Raw genomic sequence first — 25,799 nt, 5'->3', positions numbered from 1 at the left:
CCTGGATCCACACAGCTGAAATGCCTGAGAACACTAAGGACAGCAGGGGCTCTCTGCAGAGAGCACCAGTTCCACTTGTCTGAGGACCCTAACGCTTTCTGACAGGAGACTTGACCAAAAACTCTCATGAAAGGAAGGAGATGTTAACAGACACTCTTCTCTCCAGCTTTTCCATGGGGGGGAAGGCCACACCGCTTGCTACACCGCTTAACTCTTCCACTGCAGAGGGAAACCCACCTGGCGGCTCTGCCTAAAAGCACAGCAGGTACAGCATGCAAGTGGATTTCTGGTGCTGCTCGCCTTCCGACAGATGGAGCAAAGCAACCAAGAAAAAGCTCGAACGCGAAACACGTACCGCCTCCCTCAGCGCCTTAGCGAGAAGGAGGCACCGCCGGTACCGAAGACGCTTTGACTAAACCCACAACATCACTGCCCAGCGGGGCACGGCGTGCCTCTGCGCCAGGCAGGCTGCCCGCCGCTTCGCTTTCCTCCTCCCAGGGAACGAGGAGCAGCAGGGCGGGGATGCGGGGAATCGCGAACTGGCCCGCAGCCGGGGCTGCGCCCGCCGCCGGGAAGGAGCCCGGGGCCGGGCCGGCAGCAGCCGCGCGAGGGTCACCGCGCGCGTGGCGGGCCGGGCCGCGGTCCCGCTGCCTTCGCCACCAGAGCAGGGCCCCGGCCCGTCGCGCCGCAGGCGTTCAGCGGCCGCAGGCGAGCACCGCCGTCGCTGCCCGACACACGGTTCGGTTACAGCCCGTCCTCGGCTCGCTCCGACCCGCCGACCCCGTCCCGGGGCCCCGGCGACTTCCAGCCACGTTTCGCGAGCGACACCGTCTCGCCGGGGGAAGACACCCGTGCCGGGGCCGCCGGGAGCGGCTGCAGCAGCTCTCGGACAGGCGCGGCTTCGCCCCGGTCCAACGGGCCACGTCCGCCCTCCCCTGCTCCGGCCAGGTCAGGGCTGGGGGTTAACGGCGGCGTGGGCAGGGGCTCTCCCTGCCGCCGCAGCGGGCCCCGACCGCCGGGGTGGGCGGCTGCGGGCAGCTCCCCGCGCTCCTGGGCCGCTCACCTGCTGCTGGATCTTCCCATCCTCGGTGACCACCCAATGGGTGGTGGCGGCGGCGGGCCGCGTCCCCGCGGAGAGCAGCGAGCACAGGCCCAGGGCCCAGCCGGAGAAAACCCACACTCGCCCCAGCCCGCCCCGCCCGCCCGCTCCTGCCGCCGCCATCTTCCCCAATCCCGGCCTGCCCGCACCACCCGGAAGCGGAATCACGCCGCCGCCATTTTGGGAGGGGGCGGGCGCACCTCCCGCCGCGGGGCGGCCCCGCCTCTCGGCGGGAACGGGGACAGGCCCCGCGGCGGCCCGCGTTTCCAGGCCGGCAGGCCGGGGCGGCTCCGGGTCGCTGCTTCAGACGGCGCCAGTAGCCCGCCGGCCCGGCCTGCTGAGCGCCCGGCCTGCCCTGCAGCGGTAGCAGCCGCGGGGCGGGGGAGGCCGGGCGGGTTCCATGCGGCAGCACCGCGTACCGGTAGCTCCGCGCACAGCTCACCCGGCGGCAGCTTAACGGAGCCTGTATGCGCTTGGAGCTGCCCCCGGTAAGGGCAGAGCCGCTGTCGGGAGATCAGGGCTGGCTGTAGATGCCAGCAAACAGCGTGCGCCGCCGCGCCGAACGCTTTCGTTTCAGAGGACGCGTGTCTGCGCAGCGCTCGCCGGGGCGGCTGGTGGAGCCGGTGGAAGGCAGCTCTGAAAAACACGTCGCTCCGCCTTCCTTCAAACGCTTTTCAGTTACAGAGAAAAATTTATAAACTTTTCCTTTCCTGTTTCAGTTAATGCTAAATACCGACCCTGCAGCAGCCGCCGCCGCCGCCTGTTTGTCCCCAGTCCTGAGCGAGATCCAAGAGCTGCCGCACTCAAACTGTGGTCTGACCTTTCTGAGTTTGTAAGCAAGCTGCAAAAAGCTCTGCTTCGGGGGACAGCAGGCTTCCCACAGCCTGTTGGACAGTAAAATTTGTCTGGAACTCAAGCTCATTAAGTAAAAAAAAAACCCAAGTTGGTTTACAAATGGTGTCATAGTGGTTAAACTAATGCAAGGGATCCAGTTTCTCTCAGGACAGAGGACGTATTCCCGCGAGCAGGGTAGTCCCTTCCTGCTGCCAGAGTTTTCACATCAGGTGTATTACAGATTTCACATAAAAAAACTCCAGGCCGCTATTCCAAGCCACTCTTACTCTATCATCAGATACTAATAATTTTATTGCACCATCAACAGTGAGGTTAAGACAACGAATGACTTGATTTTCACACAATTCCCAAATAAGATTTATGACATGCAGCTTTTGCTGAGTATTTAATTTCCTATGCAAAGTTTTGCATTTAAAAGTTGAATTACTTAAAGTTGAGACAGCTAATGCAGTCTTGCTAACATCTATTCCTTAATGGCTAACAGCTCAATACCTCTACAGCAATCTAAGTTGTCACTAAAACAACAAGGTACCACAGTACCCTTCTACTAAGCCAACAAAAAATGTTGCAGAGTAACTGTGAAGCAATAAGCCAAACAAAATTACAAAATGAATTTATTCCAAAAGCTTAAGGGAACATTTACAATTCAACAAGATGGTGAACAGGTGTCTCCACAAGAAGTCACTGCATGAAAATTAAATATGAAACAGGAAAAAAATAACTCGCTACTTATGAGGCCACAAGAACTTTGCACATCACCTCTGAAAAACAGGAGTCCCATAAAGGTCACTCAAAATTCAGTGAGAAAATGAGTAGCTAGTACCTAGTTATTCTAAATACAAGCTATGTTTAAGCTTTGAGATTACATTTTTAAATGCCCTCAAAAGACAAATTATAGTCACAAGTACAAAATGTCTAATCCCCCCATGCCCCCAATGGAAGCTTATTAGCCATCTAGTACCTATTTTCAGAGTGACATTTTTAATATCTCACAAATTTGTCCTTGAAAGCTCTTGCCAAGTTTGTTGGGTTTAGTGACAAATCTTGAGTTTAGCAGCTGGCACTTAATCAGAAATACAAAGTCAGCTCACATGTTGTGGAATGTCCAAAGTTTTATGCCTACTGCTCCAGAGTTAAGCAAAAATACTTTTAATTTAGCACCAACAATGTCTCTAACTAACACAGTTTTGGCATTCTGGCCTTCTGATTATAGTGATAAATATCAAAGTGTTAATGAAGACACCTGAGTCAGATTCACAAGCAAATACAAATGGAACTAGGTGGGGAAACATCACTTTCAGGCATTAGTCTGTGTCTGTGGATATCAAATGGCTGGACCAAAAAAAAAAAAAAAGGATAAGAAACAATCTTCATTTTTCTAAAGACTAAGCTATTTTACATCAACACGCCCTGTAACACTTATTAAAAATCTTTTCCTCTGTCCCAACTTCTTTTTACTATCTGCTAATTCCTTTACAATGTTGAATGACCTGAGAAGTAAAAATTTTGAGTGGTGAGAATAGGAGGGGGAAAAAAAAAAAAAAAAAAAAAAAAAAAAAAAAAAAGCACTGTGCTCTTACATTGTATTTTCTGGGTGTACACCAGTAAATAAGAATCCCAAGTTGCTATGGAAAAAAAAAAGCACGGAATTGTTAACTTTTCCACCTGAATTGAACTACATAGCTGGAATTTTTAATGTTACCCAAAATACAATTTTATTTATATATTTTTAAATGCAACTGTATTAGTAAAAAAACCCTAAAACCAAAGAAAAAAAAAACCCACAAAACAAAACAAAACCAACCCTCAAGTGCCAACTAATCCAGAAATCTGCAAAACACAGAAAAGAGCCAGTTACTGCTACGGTCCAGCTCCAGCCTATGAAGCTTAATCACTGCATCAGTCTTTACCCATTCCTGGCATAATTCTAGTCATTTATTGTTTTATTTTTCCTGTTCATGTACTGAAATTTCACGGCATAACTATATGCACATATTCATATTAAACATTAAAAATTCATTTGCAAAACATCACTTTTGCATTACAATGCACGGAGAAGAGTAAGATGTGCAAACTAAAAAAATCACATTCTCCACATCTAAGTAAAAGGACAGCTTCATGCTACAAGCAAAAAATTTCCATCCATGTTGCAAACTTAAAAAAAAACCCCAGCATGTATCTCATTGAATTCCATTTTAAGAAGTAAATCAAAGCAAATTCAACAACAGTACTCTTCTCCACATATTGCAAAATATGGTTACAGATGAGGAAAAGATTATTTCAGCTGCTAAGCTTATCTGGCACGTATGTCTGTTGTTGTGCCTTTCCTGTCCATTACTTAATACATAAACTCAATTATATAGTTTCAGTTATGCAGTAGCTGATTTTTAGGTTAATATACAAACTGTCAAGATGTAGCTTTTGATAAAATATCTATGCTCTTTTCCAATTTTGAATCCTGAAGACACTTCAAAAATAAGAACCCAAACCTGCCGACTGTAAGCATCCAAAAATACAGTTGTAGTTTCACTATGGACAAGTTGTAGTCCGTTAGAAAAGTAGATCATACATACAAAGGTATAAAGAACATTTAATTCAGTCTTAGTGGAAGGCAGTCCTTGACGGAAACAATACTCCAAGCAAACTTGCTGAGTAGCACTTTAGCCCTTCAGGGGCATGGAAGATTTAGCAGTCTACTCAGTAGATTCTTCCTCGGCTACGATTGCCACGTCCTCCCCAGCCTCTGCCTCGTCCACCCCGGAAACCACCTCTTTGCTCTGAAATAAAAGCAAAAACTTTTCATACACATTTTATGCTGTATATAAATTAAAATTAAATAGCAGTAACTTGAGGTATTGAAGGCTAAGTCTCTGAGGCTAATCCTGTTCATATACTATGAGATCTCAGAGTTATACTTTGATGGACAATGGACCCCACTAACTATAAAAGGAGGTCAGAAGAAATAGCCTCTCTAAATTAAATGCAGTCTTTCTGCATACTAATACTATGATACATAACTGTACCATTACTTTGGAATTACACAGAATTCCATTTGGGCCACACCATTATCACAGAATTGAAAACTGGTCCATTTTATTTACACTACCTAGCTCGTCCTTCTGTCCAATAACACCACACCAATCCTGAGGTGTTTGCCTGACTTGCTCCTAGTGATTTTATAAAATGATGGAAACCTGTAACTTTTTCAGTCTATCTGTCATTTTCTACCCTTAACATTTATCACCAGCATACTTAAGCTTTTTTTGCTGGGCTGGTATCTTAACTATATCCAATGAAAAAATTCTTAGACATAGACAGATACTACACAAACTATTTGTATACTTCAGAAAATTTTTCCTTTCCCTTTGTTAAGCATAAATCTGATCACAGCAAAACACTGCACAAAGTATTTTGTTGAAGTTTGGATTTGTTTGAAAATGTACTAAACTCTTACTCCCCTTCTGTGCTTTTTCTTCATGGACAGTCTGAAAATACAAGTCATATTAATCTACAAAGATAACTTTGCGCTTAATGAATGCAGAAATAAAAAGTTGATCAGAGGCCTAAGCAGCTTGCTAATAAGAAACAACAGCAAGCAGTAAAACATTTTTCACTGAAAACTTCCTAGTTTTTAGAACCAAGGCTATAAGCTTATCTTAAAAGACACAGCTGCATCACCTTGTCTGCAGTAAGAAATCTGCAGAATATTTTATCTTTTATCTTTTATCTTGTGCTTTATATGAATTTTTCAACCTACAGGCATGGGTGATAACTTGTCATAGCAGGCTGTTGACTTGGCAGAGGTCTACAGGGAAAACAACACGAACAGCTTGCTGCCGTTGTTGGGCCTATTCATCCAGTCTGCAACTGCTCTCATGCTTTGCCCAGAAATATGACTTGCAGAGAGACAGAATCACTCTGGGAGCACAAGGACGTAACTGTGTGTAGGCACAGTGAACCTGGCAATTCCCAGACGTTCTGGATCAGGTCTGCAACATCAGCAGTGGCTGTAATGGGAATTCAGCACAGGTCCAGTCTTATGACAGGAGGTGGCCCAGCTCTGCCACTTGCAACAACTGGTCTGTCCAATGGGAAATTTAGGGTGCGAGTGTTGTGTGTCATAACAGAGAACGTAATAGTTCTATTACTAACTGTATAAAACACTACTAAAGCTAATTTGCAAATGACATAGTTTATAAACTGGTAACACTCAAACACTGTAATAGATGAACAGCTAGAAAGAGACCATTACACACAAAAACTGGCAACAATACAATTTGACCTTCTAAGAATGGGACAGCAAGATGGCTTAATTTGTTTGTTCCCCCCACCCCAAGGCACAACTGTCACCATACAAAGTTCTGCCAAGCTGCCTAACTTACCATAAGAAAAACTACCCAGGTTACTGCTGTATTTTCCACTGGGAGGATTATATATTTGCCTGGCATCCCTTTTTGGTCCTGCAGAAGCTTTCTTTGGAGGTGAACTTGAAGTTGTATCTTCACTTGCTCTTTTTTGACTGACAGAAGAAAACAGAACCAGATCATTACACTCCTGTGGTGACAAGTACAGGAATAGCAGTCCAGCCTCAAAGATTAATCACTGAAGCCAGCAGCAGCATAATGAATATACCCCAAATAATACTTCGGAAGAGGAAGTAAGCTTGTCTCCAGTTGATACGGTCTATTGTATCCCTAAAGACTAAGATTATCACTCCACAACCTTAATTCCTTCCCAGATAGCATTATTTCTGACTGTGAAACTTTTAGCTTATGGGCTGTGTATATTATATATACACAGCTTGGGACATTTATTTTATAAACAGCAAAAAGTAACAGCACTTTTTTTTTTTTTTTTTTTAAATGGAAAACTCTTACCTTGCATCTGCCTTCTGTACTGGTTTCCAGGACAGTGTAACTGTACTTTTATAAGAAGGAGGAATGTGGAAAAGATCCTACGGAGGCAAGAATCGGGCAGTTTATTCTACAGTTAAATTCATATCAAACGTACTTTAAATTTTAGCTACCTGCTGAGACTCTGAAATAACAGTTACTTTCCAACCATGACAGAGGGAGAAGGCAGCAGTAGCTAACTGCCTCATCTGGCTGCCTTAGGCCATACACTTTACTAGGAAATGTAAATGAGATTTATATTAACAGAACAGTGTTTTATAGTGACATAATATGCTTTCTCTCTCTCTCCCTATGCACATCAAGTATCTCATAATGAAGTACAATGGCTCCTACAGGGAGACACCCAACATCCCCTACGGTGGTAAAAGATAGGCTTCTTAATACTATGGGCAAAATTTTTGGTCTATCATGGTGAGCGAGAGATGGGAAGTGAAGAAAGAGAGGAAAAGGTGCTTAAAAGAAATCAGAATGGTTTCAAGGGCTCTACATGGAAGTCTCTCTCTCCAGCTGCTCTCTCTAGACTCTTTAGAGAAAAAGGTACTGTACAGTGGCTTGCTTTGCCTCTCCTCCCTCCTTTACATCTTGCACTCCTTCAGACTACTCCTTACCCCTCCCTGCCACTGCAGGAAAGGGAAATGACAAGGAAAAAAGGCTTGGCCAGAATCCAGAGACCGCTAAAGCAAGGTCTTCTGCTCCTACAGGCAACTAGTACTATGAAAAAGGGCCTCAACACCCTATCCCAACAGCAGCAAAGGCTAAGCAGCTTGCATAAACAGCAGATCCAGGTCTCTTCAAAAACAGTAAAGCAGCAGCAACCTTGAGATGGCTAACACTAACTGACACAATATGGTTTAGTTCAAATCTATTCCTTTTTTCTGCATAGGTTACTCTACTGTGTGAATTCACTCCTTCACAATGTGAGGACTTACCTTGATTAAAACATTTATGTTATTGGTTATCTTCAAGGCAACCACTTTAATCTTGTTCTGTAAAGAGAAACACTACTGAACATCTATTCTAGCAGCTTTAAATTATGCCAGCTGCATTTGATGAAGTTGTAACGTTAAACTGACTGCTCTTCCTAGTGAATTGCTATAGCAACAGTAATTGTGAAAGGTGCGTACACTTCTGAGTTTTCATTACAACTATTGTTCAGCTTCTTGCAGTTCTACAACTAACTAGTAGCCTTTAATGTTCCAGTCTATTTCCCACTAAAATTTGCACACACCCTACCCCCCCCTCCCCTGCCAATATATGAAAATTTCCCCTTCAAAACAAAATGCAAGCACAGTTAAGCCAAATGCATATGGATGCAGGGAACAGCTAACACTAAAACATCATCTTCGCTTGCAAAATGCAGCGCCAAGTAAGATGCAACAGATGTTAGCTGTATGATGCCCTTAATCTGTCTGCATGCTTACAACAGACTGCACACCATTAATGTGTGCCAGTGGTTATTTTGATAGGCTCAATCAGAAAAATCAGAATTCCTGAACAGTACTGACCTCCTCTGTTTTCAGGGCTTCTCCTGTTTTTCCTTGAAGTGCTAGACGAAGCTGTCGAATATATACCTGCAATCCTCGAGCAAAATACTGTAGCCTAAAAAATTTAAAAGCAATCTGTTCATAACTTTACATAATCCCGTAAACTGAAAGCATAAGCAAAGGAAAGCTGTAATCTCATTTTCTTGCCCTTAAGGAAAAATGCTCCAAGTCAGTCTTCTATCAATCTGATTTCTGCTTCTTTAGCATCCAGACAGCCATAAGTCACCCTTTCTAACAGAACTCTAGCACTCGCCTTTAAATAATTACCTGATTTTAAAGTCTTTCAATTTCTCTGCATTCAGCTTTGCTGTGAGGAAATCCGGAAGTTTACGACCCAGCTGATGGAAGCTATACAATAAACATTCCACATAACTGAACTGCAACTTGGGCTCTTCATTGCCAGCATTCTCCCCATTCTCTGCTTCCTCTGGAGGAAGGGGCATATACTCCTAAAGAACAGAAAGAAAAAACATGCATGAGATACATTTATGCAGACTGACTGTTCTTTTGCTGTGTTTGAACTGGAGGATTTATTTATGCTGACAGCTTAAGAAATATCCCCCATCCCTATACTAATGTGATGAACCTCTGCATGAAGTCCTGCTGCAGGTGGTCTGCCTACACTTAGGGGACTTGACACCTCTGACTCAGACAAAATAATACGGTAGCACTGCTACCACAGGAAGCGATAATGTACTGCACCGATGCTTCCGAAACAGCACTGAATTTGCTTAAAATTGTCAGTGCAGATAAAGCCTTTAATGAGATCAACATGAGTCTCTCACAACTGTAAAACTTAGAAGAAAGCCACATGAGTTTACTAGATTGAAAAAATTATGCAGGTAACTGCTTCCTGTATCCACAAAGACTTTGAACTGCAAAATGTTTGACCTTATATTGTAGACAGAGCTATCTTTGAAATAGCCATTTGAGAAAAAAGGATAGATAGATTAATAGAGAAAAATAACTTGTTTTGATGAAAATTTTTTTCTAAGAAGTGTTTTACATGAGTAAACATTGAATTAGTCTTACCAGTAATTTATCAAACAGCTTCTTCAAATTTGACTCAAGTTTTTCCATATCGCCACAAAAGGAACTCATTTCAGCAAGAAGCTTCAACACCTACAAATAAGGATAGCCATTTTTTTGTGTGTTAACCGAAAAGTACAAAACTTAAAAGCGATTATCGCATTGTTAGGGCTGGCATGGTAGAGGTCAGCTGTTACAATTAAACCCCTCCCAAACATCAGGAAAGAATACAAGGAGGAACATGCCTGGTCTATTTTTCATGTCCTCAAACAGAAACACAGGTTTGTGTGTTTAATCCCAACAAGCGTCATTAGTCAACAAGTAAACAAAACTTCGTCTCCCACATCTGCAGCACAACTTGCCTTCAAAGTGAGATTCACAGAGATCTGACTGAAGCTGCAGCACTGATTAACATAAGCAAAATTACAGACATTAAGCCACTCCCTTAGGAGGCTAAATTAGCACAAGCCAGGCAACAATCATTTCAGTAAACGCTATGTGCTTAAAAAAAATCGACAGTAATATAAAAATGATTACAGCAACCGACTTATTTTAGCCTTGCCTCAACAGCTTGGGACAAGTGACACATGCTTTAAAAGGCAGTGCTCAGTCATGCCTCAATACAGCAAATTTTTTTTCCTAGTGTAGCTACTTTTCCTCCAAGCCAAGAACTGAAAACCACTTAAGAAAGGAGTTAATAATTTTTAAATAGCCGTATTCCTCAAAGATGCTTATTTTTTATGATTTGAAAGACATTTTAGTTTTGGCTTACCTCTAACTGGATATCAAGACCTTCCACTGGAGTAGTCAAAGAACTGAGGTTTGGCAGAACATGCTCACAAAAGTATGTAACAAATTTTGTGGAATGAACATTTTTCTGCAAAAAACACCACACATTATCCAGACTACTCCGAGTTTGGAGTTAAATGTTCTTCTCCCCCATCACTCCGCCACCCTTATAAATGCCTACCACACAGCTATACCTTAAAAGCTTTATTAAACTTCCCTCTAACTCCTAGAACTCAAAGGCCTTTCCAGGTAACTTAAACTCAGAGGCTGTCTGCAACAGGGGCTGAAAAGACTGACTATAACCCAAGAATACGCCTTTTAAGTGCTACAATTGCCTGGCACTTGACTTGAAATAACCTAACTCATACATGTGTGAACCTGATGTGAGAATTTTGTCATAATTCACGCTAACATCTTAAATTTGAAATAAAGTGTTGAAAAGCAGAGAAAACCACAATAGCTCTTTGTATTTGGAGGCTTTAAGGATGTTTTACAACATTAGAAGCTGAATTTGGAGAAGTACTGATCCGCTGTCATTCTAACACAATCATTGAGAATGCTGAAGAGAAGCAGCAGCTATTAACTTTCCACTATATTCCTCATGCAAAGAAATACATACCGAGAAGAGTGGCACTGCCTGCCGAGTACACTGTAGAAGTCTGTCCACACAATCTGGATCAGATGGATTGAACGTTTGTTCCAGGTCAGCTTGTTCAGCCACCAGCTCCACTAGTTGCTGCCTCCCACTTACTGTCTGTAAGCTTTTTAATCCAGACAGTATTTTCATGAAAAGGACAAATTCCTCGCCTGTCACATCTTCCAGCACCTTAATAGAACATCAGAACACATATTTTTATGGTGGTAACTTGCAAACCTCCAAGTCAAACCTGCTTGATTTGAGAAGGTAAAGTATGCAGACATTCAGCATTTAAATATGCTTCTAGTTATTAAAGAACAAAAGTTTAACACATGAAAACATGCGGTATAATTATATGCACCTCCCAATTAAAGTCGCTGCCATCGAGTTGTACATAGGAAACATTATTTTTCTTGAACTCTAAAAACATATTTTTTACCTAACAGAATCAGACGCTTCAGGCAGAAAAAACATTATATTAGTATCTACTCATTATTGAGTATATACTTTTTGTATCTTTCTCAGCTTGGGGAATGTACAGGATTCTCATGAAATTCAACGAAGACAAATGCAAAGTCTTGCACCTGAGATGAACAAACTTCCCTGCGCCAGCACATGTTGGGGACTTGCTGGGGAACTGCTCTGATGTAAAGACCCTGGGGGTTCTGGGGGACAGGAGGCTAAACGCAAATGTCAGCAGCATTCCTTGGGTGATGAACAGTGTCCTGGGCTGTGACAAGAGCATAGCCCAGAGGGAACTAACAAGACTGAGGGAAGCAAAGGGATTGAGGTTTCTCCTTTGCTATGTCCTTATTAGAAGAAATCTGGAATACTGCACCTGGTGTGGGGACCTCCTGTATGAGGAAGTTATTGATAAGCTTTTGAAAGCCCGGCCAACAAGGTCATTGGTATCTACAGCACATAACCTGTGAGGAGAACCTAAGGAAACTGGGCTTTTTCAGGCTAAAGGGAAAAAGTCATAAGGGGGTGAGACAACCTAAACACTCAATAGCAAGTCACTAAGGGCAGGAACCAGGTTCTTTACTGAGGTGGACAGGGTGAGAATGAGACAATGATACAAAACTGAAAGGGGAAGTTCCAACTGGATAAAGAAAAACCAAAATAATCTTGAGGACAATTAAACATCCAAGCTGGTTGCCCAGACATGGGAAATTTCCATTCTTACACATTTTCAAAACCCAACTGGACGAAACACCCAGAAATCTGAACTGAATTCAGCTGAGCATGATTCACTGAGGTGATCAATCTTCCGAAGTCCCTTTCCAATGTGAATGATTCTATGATTCTAATAAAAGTCGCTCTTACAAAATGAGAAAAGCCTAGCATTATTTTAACATTCCCACAAAAAAATACTGCAAAGTTCGGATTGTAGCAAATAGGATAACTAGAAAACTGCATTTGTACAATGCTTAACTCTACTTGTGGTTTAAGCAGACCTCCAAAGCAATGCCAGTGATAAGGGATGGTTTAATAATACTTAGGTTTGTACTGAAACAAGACATTCACCTTCTTTGATTCAGTCAATATGAACTCTTCCACCTCCTTTGTCATCACCTCCTCAGGCAGGGTTTTCAGTTTTGTAGAGAGGAACTTGATAGCTCGCTCTCTCACAATATCCTCTCCTTGAAGAATTTGACTGAATAAGCCTCCCAAAGTCCCTGAATGGAGAATAAATCAGGTAACGCAAATTATTTTAGAAGTTAAGAGCTGAACCTTCTATACAGAAGAAAGAAGTTTCCTCCTGTAAGATTCCATGACACATTTAAAATAACTGCTATACTAACTTTCAAGAAAACCCACAAATTTCACATAGCGTGACATAGGAATGCACATTCTTTTATTGGTTTGTATAATTCAGATCCGCAGTTATCAAAAAAGTTCAGTATTGTTTGTAAAACGAAACAATGAGTGTGTGTCACACTTTTGCACTGTACTACGAAAATACAGAATGAGTCCTGTTCTCAACCTACTAGAGACTGGGAAGTACTGATAAAAGACATTTATAGAAAAATGTGTCCTTTACCTTTGGCATCCATCTTAAATATACTGAGCAAAGCATTGTTCACCAAATTGAATTCTGCAGAATCATCTGAGGAGAGAAAAAAAATTGACATGCATGTCCTTGAAATGCAAACATAAGAGCAGAAAAACAGATTTTTGATATGACACAAGAAGCGTTCTATCCTCAGCATTTAATCACAAACAACATAACTTTGTTTTTTAATACTACTGACTGAGGAAACAGAAAGCTATAATTATAAAAGCTGGAAGCAAAACAAAAAAAGCTATTTGACACTTCAGCCTGTCTGCCAAAACATTAATATTATAAACTTGGTAAGACTGAAAACCTGAAGGGAAGTTATTAATCAATATATTTAGTCATTTTAGCAAGCAGCTGAATAAACAAGCTGACCTTTACTAAATTAAGGTAAAATAAACATTTATTTTTAAACTCTTCAGTAATCTATAGTGTTTCTAGGTGGAAGAAAGAAATTTTGTTTTGGATTAAACGGAGAAATGTGTAAGTCTCGTAAAAAAAACAAATCCAAAACAAAAAAACCCCCAGAGACTCAATTGTGCATTTTTAATACAGATTTGAACATCTAATATTCAGCACTCTAACTTACTGAGATTAAAAATACATATGTATCATTAAATTCTGAATTAAATATTTTGTACCAAATATGCACTTTATGGAAGCAAATGCCTTCAGGATTTTTAAAGTTCCTGAGCATGTGGATTAGAAATCCAGTAACCCTTTTTCAGAAGGCAATTTGCTGCAGTCCATAACTGGTGGGATCTGCCCTCCCCCCCTTTCAACAGATGCTTTCAGACAACATGAATAAAAAAAAATGGTTTTATTTAAAAGAGATTTTCAGATTAGATTAGACTAATTGGCAACCTTTCAGCAGAATTAGCAGCATAACTGTACAGCAAATATAAAGAGGTTGGGGAGGAAGATCAGAAGCAGGACATATATGGCACTGGGACAGACTGCTTTGTAACAAATTATGAATCAAACAGAAAAAGTTTTACAGAACAAAACTGTATACGTTTTTAGGTGTGTCACAAGATCAGCCAGGAAGCTACCAATGTCTCCTACCTGACTGCAGAAGCTGGGTCAGTATGTCTGCTACCCGAGGAAGATTATCTCCAGTGGCAAACTGAGGCAATTCCTTGATTGCTTGTCGCCGGATCTGTCAAAATTGTATCATGGAAATAAAAAATTTAAGTAATTACAAAACCCCACAACCACTCAGGAAATTCAACTACCAAAGTTTGGCAGAAAAATCAGAGAAATTTGAGAAAATGACCACTTATTTTTTAACTTATTTTTTTATCATATTCCGAAAGCCACATTCAAGTTTCAGACTTCAACGGCAGTCCAAACTTTGTATTACAGTCTGTGAAGCTATTATGACGTATTTACGAAGAAAATTATAGATTTTTCTTAGGTCTAAGCAGGACTGGAGAAAACCCAAATTCCAACAGCCCCTCTGTTCATAAAATAATTTGTTTGATCAACAAAATAAAGGGCTGGAATCTGTTATTATGGAGTTTTATGTGCTAACAGGAAAGATAGTTTTATGGTTGTGCATGTGGCAGAGACAAACTCTAGGCTTTGTTTCCAGCACTGACAAAAATACTTGAATGATTTGCCCAAATAATTTAGAACCGAAATGAAGAACTGGTAACTAAAGATGTTTCAAAGGTACAGCTTCTATCAACACCACAGAAGCAGCATGAAGCATCTCAAGACTTCTCAAGAATAATAAATTCAAAATCACATCCCCATGGTTCTCAGGTGTGAACAAAATTCTCTTGCCTTCCAGCAGGATTTATTAGAATCATTTACCCCGAAGTGCTTTTTGAAAGGAAAAAATGTAATAGATATCCAAATGAACTGTATCTAAGTTTCCTTCTACAGAGATATCCCTTTGATCAGTGATGAGAGTGAGAAAGACAAATGAAAAGTGATGTATCCTCCCATATCATCACACAACAGATCCTTCTATAGCAGGAATACAACTAAGCATTACATTTTCCAAAGACCAACCCTCCCCTTCCAAAAGACATAACCTATTAAAAAACAAAATCAAACAAAAAAAAAATGACAAAATATGAATTCAACTTGTCAACTTGCTACACAGTTCTTATTCTTACAGAAACATCTTCATCTTCACAGAGGTCCAACTGGGCATTGATAGCTGAGTCAGCGAGCTCAGGAAAATGCTTGAAGAATTTAGGAATAAACTGGGCTGCAAGTCTCTTCTCCTTGGTACCTCCTTTCACAGCATCCAAGATTGCCTGGTATGCATCCTTATGCTTAAAGGGGAAAAACAGAATACATAAATAGAAAAATCTTGGGTTAGTAGCAAGACAAGGCAAGGATTTTTTCCTCTCCCATTCACTTCAGCTGTTTAACTGAACTTTATTATACAAGCTTCATACAAAGAAATACACTTATCTCTCAGACCAATATAACTGTGCCAATTTAGTAAAATTTGCCTCTATTGACCAGCTTTTACCGTTATCCTGGTTCCTCTATCTGTTCAAGTGCTTACCGTTCAAACTGCCAGGCCTAAGGCTAACAGCTCTTGCACATCACTTGTGATTAGATTAGTGCAGACTCAATGAATTACAAGATCACCTTCACTGAGCCTGGGCAGTTCTTCAAGGAGTTTCTGTCTGCTCATTTATTGTCTCTCAAGTAGAAGTTACCTCTCCCAACAACTGTGCCACTGGGCTGGGTCACAAATGTTTTTAATGTATGTTGCCTAAAGCATCTCTGGCATCTGTTCAAGCAGTTAACTTAATCTGAGGTAAAACACAGTTCTCAAAAGGTCCGTTATCAGAGACTAGATTTAAAAAAAAAAAAAAAAAAAAAAAAAAAAGAAGTCACCAGTTGAAATATAGGAATAAACACTTCAGAGAAGGATATTCCCTAGCTGCTCCAACTAGAACCACACAGGCATTTCTGACTTTGTGCCCGCAGGACTCAAACTTCAGGATAAATGGAAGCTTTTGTTGTGGTTAGCTATGTGTTTGTGGAATAAACGTCAGCATTATTAGGATGTTAGCAGAAACCAGAACCTTCTATCATTAACTTTCCTCATGGTTGTGAAAAGAATGCTTTAGACAACTTACCCTACTGTGAACAATGACATCAACAGCACCAGACACTTTGCTTTATTAACATTACATTTCCCAGAGCCACATATATCATCACCTCTACTCCACATAAAAGTTCACCCACAGCAAACAGAGATACTAATTTACAAAGCAGTATACTGCATTAATTCCCTCTAAAGTAAGCTTTAACATTTAGTACCAATGATCCATAAACACTCCCTACACCTTGTTGACAGCTCTCCATGTTGCCAGATTCTGAACTAGACTGGGACACTGATATAGAAAAAAATAACAGACGAAAAAAATGGTTGCTTTTCAGTGGATCCACATCCCCACCTGGCTTGTTCTGCAGCTGTGCCAACACAGTCCACTCAACAGCAAAGGCAGGAATGAACCAGCACAAACTAACAACGAATACACGTTATTAGAGTCATTGGTTCTCAGACTGCATATTAAGAACAACTTTTTTATGCAACAAATTATTTGGACTTACTATATATTAAAAGAGCATTCATACAACAATGAAATAGAGTACCTTGTGTTCCATGAATTTCTATTACTGCATGCTAACCACTCCTATCATTTAGACAAAACACAGCTCAGGCAGGAGTTTGTTTTGCTCTGTCCCTGGCAGCACTAAATACTCAAGAAAAAAACGTAGGCAACTGTGGCAGCAGTGTGATCCTTGAGTTTTGCACACTTCCTCCCAATCTCTAACAGAGGAATGTCCCAAGCCTAAGACAGGGTCCAGACCTTTATTTTTAGTAACTGTCAATTGACCAATCATCCATTAATTTATCTAGATTAGTTCTTGAACCAAGTCATACTCTATAACGTCCTGTGACAAGCTGCACAATGTGTTATGGAGAAAAGTTCCATCTTCCACTTAATTTTAAGCCTGCTTCCCAATAGTTTTCTTCCAAGTTCTTACCTTCATTCCACTCATGATGTAGACTCATCATACCTGAGCCACTTTCTCAACTGAAACACTCTTTTACAAGCTCAATACTGCGAGCTTTTTAAATCACTCCTCTTAACATCATACTTCTGGTTGTCCCCTTGCTCTTCTCATGTTCAAAGTTTTTTTTTTTGAGACAGGGTGACTATGACTTTTTGTAGTGAGAGATCATGTTCATTAAGTTGTTACAAGGTAATAAAGTAATAAGTAGGATAAAACTGATGAATAAAAGCAATTACTTGTGACTTCTCAGAATGCAAAAATTTGAGACATCAAATAAGATTATGAAATGACAAGTTCAAAGGAGGTAACTCCTTCACAAAGGTTTATGAAGTAATGGAATATTTTGCCACAGAATGTTTGTACGTCAAAATATAATCAGTTAAAAAAAGTATCAGAAATATTTGCTGAAAAACAGTCTAGCAAGATACACTAATTACAAAGACACTATCTGGCTCTGGAAGTCCACAAGCTGAAGAGAGGCAAAGGTGGGAGAGCATATCAAGAATCATCATTTTATACTTACCCTCCGAGGTTCTTACACATCTGCTACCTGGTCACAGGCTGCATTTCTTAACTACACTGGAGTTTGTTCTACCAAAGACAGCCATTCTTATCTCAGAAAAGCTACCCAGAATAGTCAAAATGATGGACTATGTATTTGTAAAAAGGCACAGCAATAGCATCTGTTTTATTCTGCATCTTTCCCTATAGTTCCCAACATTTTAGTAGCATTTTTTTGAAAACTTTTTTTTAAAAAAAACAAAATAAAAAAACTCCAACCACCATATTATTCATTCTCTTTAAAGAACTTTCCAAATGACCTTGCATAGTAGTATCTAGTTTAAAATCCACTGCTAGGTATATCATAGAATCACACAACAGTTTGGGTCGGAAGTGACCTTAAAGATCATCTAGTTCCAACCTCCCTGCCATGGGCAGGGACACCTGCCACTAGACCAGGTTGCTCAAAGCCCCATCCAGCCTGGCCTTGAACACCGCCAGGGATGGGGCATCCACAGCTTCTCTGGGCAGCCTGTGCCAGTGCCTCACCACCCTCATGGTAAAGAATTTCTTCCTTGTATCTAATCCAAATCTACCCTCTTTTAGTTTAAAACCATTACCTTTTGTCCTATCGCTACAGGACCTACTAACACACGCAAAGCTACTTTCCTACTTATGTATATTATGACAAAAAACCCAAAAGTATCTGCTGCTTTTTCAAGTAGCCACTCAGTAAAATGAGAGCCTAATAAGATTCAAAACTAGTTTTAACAAACCATACTATTTAGTATAGGTAATACATTAAGTCATCATCTTGTTTTGAATAATTCAGTAACAGCATAAACAAACAGAAGATCTTGCCAGGATTTTACAGACAAGAATCTCCTTTAGCCACTAAGATTGACATTCCATTCTTGTCTTAAGGAAAAACAAGAAAAAAAAAAAGGGGGAAGAGGGGGTGGTGTCTGAAGGCTGTTATCAAACCATAATAAACTTCATCTTCGTACAGCGTGTCTTTTAGCAAGAGAGCTTGCCAGAAGCTCTCCGGAACTGCAAGTGCGCTGGATCAGATCTGGATGACTACCGGCGTCCTCCTGAAGGCTTCAATTCGCCAGGCGAAACTCCCCGCCCCCATACAAAAAAGCAGTCTGACTCTCGCTAATAACTAGTTAATATCCGCGACGCCACATTTAAAAAGAGGAGGAGAAGGATGCAAAAGCGACGACAGCTGCCACCACCCCTGAAGAACCGCAGGCACACAGTTCACCGCTACCCGACTCCCCATCCCCCACGCCCCGGTCGTGAGAAAACCCACATCTAACCGCCCCGGGAAACAGTCCGGTGCTTGGCGCGGCGACCGGCCCCCGCGGCGCAGCCCCGTCTCGCCTGCCCGCCGCCCGCCCAGCCCGGAACTCCCCGCTGCGGCGGCAGCGCTGCGCTACTCGAGCCCGAGGCCTAGCGAGGCCTTGCAGGCCGTAGCCATGCCGCACCTGGCCCGCCGTCTCGGTGGCGTCCGCCAGGATCCCGTAGTTGCGGTAGAGCTCCTCCACGGTGGGCATGGCGCGGCGGGGAAGGGGCAGAAGCCGCCGCTGCAACCGAGGCCGCTACTAACGCCGCTGCTGCTCAGGCCGCCGCTACCGCTCGGGCCGCCGCCGTCAGCACCAACGAGGCGGAAGTCCCAGAGCGGGCGTGCGCCTGCGCCCCGCAGCGCCCCCAGCCGGCTGGCGGCGGCGGCGGCGGGCCGCGCTGGAGGCGGGCGGGCAGCCGGGGGAGCGGGGCGGGGCACAGCGGTGGGGCGGGGGGCACAGACCCCCGGCCGGTGGCCAGGGCAGCCCCGGCTTTGGGAGCGCGGCACGCGGGGCGCCCCCACCGCTGCCCGGCGGTGACCGCGTTGCAGGGCCAGCGGCTTGTGCCCGCCCGGCCCCGGTCCCCAGCCCGCGCCCCGCGGCTGCTCCCGCTGCCGGGGCGGTGGGGCGGCAGGTGCGGGTTTGCTCAGGCACCCGCCGTGTTCTTTTACCCTTTGCAAACTTTTTTTTTTTTCTCCTCTGAGCTTTTCTTGACACTCCTCCTTTCCCCAGTTGCTGTCACCCCCAGCTACTAGTTTCTGTGCCCTTTTTTGTCTCTCATACACAGGTAACATGAAAGACATACAAGAAGTGTCTGTTGTACACCGAACTCCTGGTGCGAGAAAGAGACTAGTTCCCATCATGCGGTGACTTTCATCTTCTCCTGCAAAGGAAAGAACTCCCCAATTCCAGCGTACAGAAACAGAACTATCGACAGCTGATGTCAATGGAGGCGGCATGCATGCAGTAGGCTCAAATGACCTACATATAAATTGTGGTGAAAGTTAAAAGTTAGTAGCAGTGTCTTCCCCTCACCTCAAGATGCTTTAGCATCCTGCTGATTTCACTGGTTAGCTGGGGCCAAGCTAAGTAAAATGCTGGACCTTTCTCTCATACCCTTTCCAGCAGGATGAAGGGGCATTTGGAGGCATTCCAAGCCCCGGTCTCTCTACGGACCCCATACAGGCAGACTGTGCACAGCAGGGATGCACAGTGGCATCAGTCATTTACCTCCCTTTCATTGTCCCTCTGTTCCTCTGCAGTGGTGATCACTGCAGTCACCTTTCTCCCACCCTTGGAGTTAAGGCCTGGTGCTGGTGACTGCCTGCAGGTGGGTTCATGTGGTTCTTGCACGCTCTAGCAGGGTCTGAGGGTGCGGATGCTTGTGGCTGCTGTCAGGTGCAGGACAGAACTAACCACGGCCTGACCCTTGGTGTGCTGGTGACCATCGCATTTACCCAAAGTGATCTTCTTAAACGGGTATGCTGATTAATCTTAGTAGTGGGAACAAAACATCACAAAAGAGAAAAAATGCTTTTAACGCATCAAAAGAGCTATGTGCATGACAGGCTTACCACAGTGTTTCATTTCCTAGGAAGGGACAGCTTCCTCAGCCAGCCTGGAGGATATTAAAAGATGTCAATCTTTTGCCCTTTAGCATCATCAAGGCAGCATCACATCTGAATGCTGATTTTAAAGCTCTTTATGGTCATCTTTATCAGCACTGCCATGGCAAGCTTTTATAACTCGGCGAGAAAGGAGGAAAGATGAACCCCCCATTTAATTTCTCTTTAACCCCCCTGAAATGTTGACATAGGTGGAGGTGCCTCGTTAACTCCTCTTCTTGCTTGGTAGCATGTATACATTACTGTATGTATGACAGCTGTGGAGGAAAAAAGAGAAGTAGGCATGAACAAAAATGGGTCTGAGAGGGGTTGGGTGTGTTCTGGGAAAGACTGGCACTCTGGTGGCACCAAACGGGTGCTAAAGATACTGAAGAGCAATGGGAAAGGAAGGTGAACTCAGCTGTTGGACTTTGGCTGCACTATAGGGATATCAATGGGTGGGGTGGGATGGTAAGCAACCTCAGAATACTATAATAACATTATGTATGTTGGTATAGTTAATATATATATATGTAATTATTTTAATCATACGTATATATGTTGTATCATAACATACATTATATGCCTTGGAATTATACTTTTACCTTCACTGACAATGATACATTCAGCTGTGCTCATCATCTTTCTAGCAGAGAACATGCAAAATGAAAAGTGATATTCAAAGCCACATTAAGATAATGTTTTCTCTGAGATTCGTTCTGTTTCTGTCCTTTGATCTTCCATGCGTCATCTTTTGGTTTTTTCCTCACCTACTTCCTTGTTGCTTTACATCATTCTTCCTTCCTTTTTTCCTCTCCTTGCAACAATTTCTATTTTCCAGTCTCTAGCTTTCACTTACATTTGAAATATATATGAAAATATACGGAATATTTTTTATAACAAAATTAGTCTTTAGCATTGATATGGAAGGGACATGAATGAAAAGCTGTTGGTGTTACAAGCGCAGGAGATATTGTTTGAAATTATTTTGCGAAGTTAGTCAGGGATCTCTTGGTTTGTTAAAGTTGGGATATTTTTGGAAATCTAGCTTTAGAAACTCAAAAGCTTGAAATGCACATTTGAGAATGACACATAGCTTTTTCAGACTCTGCAGCACAAGCCTGCTAGCTTCATGAAATATGATTAATCTAGCCATCAGTCAGGATTTTCCTCTCTTCTTTATCTCCTAACACTAATGCATGTGGAGATAACCCTATGGTAAGTTACAGACTCGTTTGATAACAAAGTGATGTCATTATACATCTGACTTCCACTGCTGCACTCTGTCCACTAATCCTTGTATGCTGGAATCATTGCGGATCTCGGCACAATTTTCAGTAGGTTCTCCAGAGGAAAAATAATTTATTTGTGAAATCAATGAAATTTGCTTTTCTCCTCTGAGGCAAATAAATGACCATCTTGTCCCAAAACTGCCCTGGTCTTTGGTAGAAGAGACTTCAGACAAGGCCATAGACAGGAGCAGTAACAGACCCTGACAGAAGGAGAAGACACACTTAATACAGATTCACACTGCAACAGTGGTTTAACCTGTTAATCCTCGGGTTCCAAACCTGGAAGGTTTCTGTGGGCCAGATACCCAGGGGATAACAAAGTGTCTGAAATCGAGTCCATGTGCGGGTTTACGCTGAATGAGCAATTGAATCTGAATTCTTCTAATTTTCTGTTTCTTACTCTGTAGAATTGGGCTTGAGTCACTAATAGAACTCATGTTTTACAAATGAAGGGATACAGCAGTTATCCCCCATCCCTCTTAAAAATGCCTCACTGGTTTTCAGAAAAAGGTATCCAGGTGTCACGGGGGAGTACAGTGAATGCCTAAACCAGTTCAGAGCTCTAAAGCCCTTTATTGGCACACGTTAAAGGTATCTCGCACAGTTATAAGCATCTAACGGCTGTCTTCAGCCACGCACAGATTTCCCCCAGGTTCCTTCTAGTGTCCTCCGATTTTCTTGCAGGATTTCTCCCTGGCAAGGCTGCCCGTTTCTTTTTCCCGGAGGAACAGCAGCCCCGGGCGCAGGGACCGACAGGCGCAGGTTCCGCAGCCCAGGCCGGCAGCCCGCCCCCCCCGCTCCATGCCAGCAGGGGGCGCTGTGCCCCCGCGGATGCCGGCGGCCCCCGGGCGCTGCGCCGGCCCTGCCCGCTGTGGCGGAGGCGGCGGTGTCTCACCGGCGGCGGCTGCCGCACCGGGGCAGCACCAAGCCTTGGTTACGTGATTTCCATGCAGCGCTGAGAGCGGTGCTCTGAAAAAAGTTAACGCCCAGGCTGTTCCGACCGGCATCTCCAAATTCAGCTGGACAATGCGATTCAAGTCGGGCTTTTTTCCCTTTTTTTTTCAGGCTGCTGTAATAGCTGTCAGATTGTACCCGCCTTACTGTTTACCTTGCTACGGTGTGTAGGAATTTTAGAGTATCCTTTAAAATGATTTGTGAAGTTGTTCGTACTGCTCGCTCCGTTGTACATTCAGCAGCTACCGCAGCCCTGGCCAAGCCGCTGTGCCTTGGCTGGTAACGGCAGGTGCTGGGCACGGTGCCCCGGAGCCCAGGGTGCCCTGTGCCTTTCCGCACGGGCAGGGCTGGTACAGATGGAAAAGGCAGCCCCGGCCAGAGTCGGTTTGATTCTCTGGTTTGTGTGGAACAGTCACGCAGTGGTAATAGAGGGGAAACACCTTGAAGGGTAGAAAAAATGTGACTGTGAAATATAATATCTGACAAGAAGACTTAAAAGTGGGTGCAGCTTCTACAAATTGTTCAGCTCAAAGAACGTTTATGGAAGGGGACAGGTGACTGGTTTATACTGAATTTATTCTACTTATGTTGAAAAGTTCTGCATGTACACAACATTGGTTATGGCAAACTAATGGGACAGACAATGAGCACTCCATCCTCCTTTTGAAAAGATGTAAAATGGTTTGGATGTTAATTTTCTACAGGCTGAAGTTCGGATGCTTTGTGTCTCTCTGCTAGCGTGGTCATCACCAACTTGCCACGCCATGATCCCTTCTACCAACTGGGACACTTAGGTATGAAGCTGCTGCTTCCCTGAACTCAGTCAGGGCAGGTTTCATCTCTGAATTCTGACCTCAAGCACTTGCATTTCCATGCTGCCAGTTCAGGATCAGCGTACTGCAGCAGGACAGCAGCAGCCCAGCTGCACCCACTGTTTACTTTTGGCCAGTTTCTTGATTCCTGGCAAGGAGGAGGTTCAGAGGCTCTTGAGAAGGCAGACTGGGAGGAAGATGTTTAGAAAGTTGTACTGAAACGGGCAAGGGGAGGTTGAAAAGTAAGGATATAGAAATCACAGCAGTTTATAGAAAGCCCCCTGGAAGGACACTGATATACAAGCAGCTCTAGGGCTGACTGTCATACTGACAAGGAAGAGGTCTTGTCATCCAGGTGCAAGAGCTAGAGGTGAAGTGGCAGTGTGCTTGCAACGGTGAAGTACTTCCTTATGAGCCCTGGGGAGGGAAACCCTTTCTACGCTTGTCTTTCCTTTAATTGTTACTATTCATGTGATTATGTATCAGTGCCACTAACTACAGGGAATCACTATGGAATTTTATGTCCTGTCATTCTAGCCTTTATGTCACCGAAGGAATGGCTGGGTTTGATTTTCATACTTGTCGAAAAACCCTTTCACTTCTACACGATCATTAAAGAAGTGACTGGTTTTGAAAATGTTTTGAATTAAACATGAGTGTAATTGAAAAGGGGTGGTCATATTTTAAAGAAACTTTCAAAAGGAAAGTTATTCCATAAAACATACTTTCCAAACATTGGAGTGTGGTTAGACATGAACATTTAAATGCAATTTCATATGAATATTCATGGCATACTTAACAAAATATTCCCTGCCATTCCGAGCAAGTATTTCCACAACTTGAATACCAGATATAACTCTGAAATCACACAAATCAGACCATACAAAACATTCATCTAATGTTTTTTGGAATATTTCAAAAACCTGCATAACATATCTGTGCTGCCATCCATGAAGTATTTGCTATCAACACGTTATTAAAATCTTTTAATTCATAGCAATGTTCATGGAATGTTACACAAAGAAAGCAACACAGCAATTTTAATCAAACATAAGTATAAAATCACAAAAAGCAGGAGCATAGGGTGCCCTTGAGTACATGTTCCAAGCAACTGTCACTTTGGAGAAGGAGTTGTGTACTGCTGCCTCCCAGCAGTCACAGAGTATTTCTACCTTGTCACAGGCACTGGGCAAACTCAGCAATTTGAACCACAGCAGGTAGTACTCCATGGCATTTCCACTTGCTACAAGGCAGCAACATTTCCCCTTTTAACACTTGAATGCTTTCTAATGTTATCCTCTAGCTACAAATAATTAAACAACTTTTTTTCTAGTGTGCATATTATCAAGTAAAAGATTTAATCACACATAAAGGATGAGCAGTCTCTCCAGAATTACAGGGAGAATATCAACAACGTTAATGTCTGTTATGGTGATAGGAACAAATCTGCACTTTTGTTGCATATGAGTTTGAAAGTCCCTGGCGTTGTGAGTCAGGACTGTTTCTAGACCATCTGCATTCATGTCAGTAAGCCTGCCACTGTGCTCATCCAGGTATTGCAGCCCTAGGCAATGGTATCCATTTCTACTAACAGCCTCTGACACCTTGTGCAGGAAAAAGAGAGAAATTCAGCTTCGTTTTTCAGACTCCCAATGATATGTGTACAAGGCCCTCAACAAGCTCTGAACTTTGGCTAACCTGGCGACATCTGCCTTTTTAATGCCACCTCCCACCTCCAGCATGGAAGTCCGATCTGTCTGCACCACACTGAGCTGTGGCAGGCAAGGATGGCATGCTCACCTGCAGGAATGCTGTGCTTGGGTAGGCAGCAGTGACTGAGCTGAACCCTGCACAGACATCCAGAAATTTGGTCTGTCTTACTCGGACACTCCGTAGATGCTGAAGTTTGTCCCAGGACCTTCGCTATCACTTGCCTCTTGCTTGATAAATTCAGAACCAGTGTTTCAGCCATGGATGCTGACCCAGCTCCCACGCTGAGTAGCTGGATGCCCTGTGCCTTCCAGTGCTCCTGTGGCAGCTGCTGGTGAGACAGCAGTTGCCACTGCTTCCAAAATGTGTGCTCCGCAGCACAGTGCCAGATTGGCAGTGTTAAAGCCACGTGGCAGCAGGCTGTGAAAACTTCTCCACAGCTTCTGTGTATTTGCAGTGCATTTGCAATGGCATAGAGCACTGTTTTTGTCTATGCTGGCTGATAAGAGTGTGAAAATGACAGTGGCTATGCAGGAGCTAGACAGTGACAAAAGAGAGAGAATTGTGAGGATCTGAGGTTTGTTTTTAGCAATGTTCTC

The 25,799-nt window shown here is 43.1% G+C and overlaps 2 protein-coding genes across 3 annotated transcripts in view; both read right to left on the bottom strand.

Annotated features, from left to right (window-relative positions):
- The window catches only part of TTC17 (tetratricopeptide repeat domain 17), a 59,365-nt gene extending 58,128 nt beyond the window's left edge, over positions 1 to 1,237 (bottom strand). For both annotated transcript variants that reach the window (XM_055793917.1, XM_055793918.1), the window contains exon 1: positions 1,064 to 1,237. In XM_055793917.1, the coding sequence (XP_055649892.1) occupies positions 1,064 to 1,222 (159 nt within the window). In that variant the 5' untranslated portion in view covers positions 1,223 to 1,237. The remainder of the gene's footprint in view (positions 1 to 1,063) is intronic.
- A 1,313-nt stretch (positions 1,238 to 2,550) lies between these two features.
- API5 (apoptosis inhibitor 5) lies at positions 2,551 to 19,167 on the bottom strand. The gene is made up of 14 exons (XM_055793920.1): positions 18,973 to 19,167; positions 15,052 to 15,213; positions 13,991 to 14,084; positions 12,911 to 12,976; positions 12,394 to 12,545; positions 10,849 to 11,055; positions 10,213 to 10,317; positions 9,444 to 9,533; positions 8,679 to 8,860; positions 8,373 to 8,466; positions 7,797 to 7,853; positions 6,832 to 6,908; positions 6,337 to 6,473; positions 2,551 to 4,731 (listed from the first exon to the last, which is right to left on the bottom strand). Exons 1-14 carry the CDS (start codon positions 19,039 to 19,041, stop codon positions 4,652 to 4,654), a joined length of 1,572 nt encoding a protein of 523 aa, XP_055649895.1. The 5' UTR covers positions 19,042 to 19,167; the 3' UTR covers positions 2,551 to 4,651.
- Positions 19,168 to 25,799: the final 6,632 nt, after the last annotated feature.

Source organism: Falco peregrinus, chromosome 1 (assembly GCF_023634155.1).
Source record: "Falco peregrinus isolate bFalPer1 chromosome 1, bFalPer1.pri, whole genome shotgun sequence".
NCBI classification, from domain to species: Eukaryota; Metazoa; Chordata; class Aves; order Falconiformes; family Falconidae; genus Falco; species Falco peregrinus.
This window is presented reverse-complemented; position numbering and strand designations above follow the sequence as displayed.

What these genes read in the sequence shown, in the direction of transcription:
- API5 (XM_055793920.1), bottom strand. Translation starts at nt 19,041, where the DNA reads ATGCCCACCGTGGAGGAGCTCTACCGCAACTACGGGATCCTGGCGGAC. An exon ending in AGGCAGTGCCACTCTTCTCG is followed by an intron (nt 10,318 to 10,848) that starts GTATGTATTTCT and finishes TGTTTTTTGCAG; the next exon opens with AAAAATGTTCATTCCACAAA. An exon ending in AGCTGTTTGATAAATTACTG is followed by an intron (nt 8,861 to 9,443) that starts GTAAGACTAATT and finishes TCTGTTCTTTAG; the next exon opens with GAGTATATGCCCCTTCCTCC.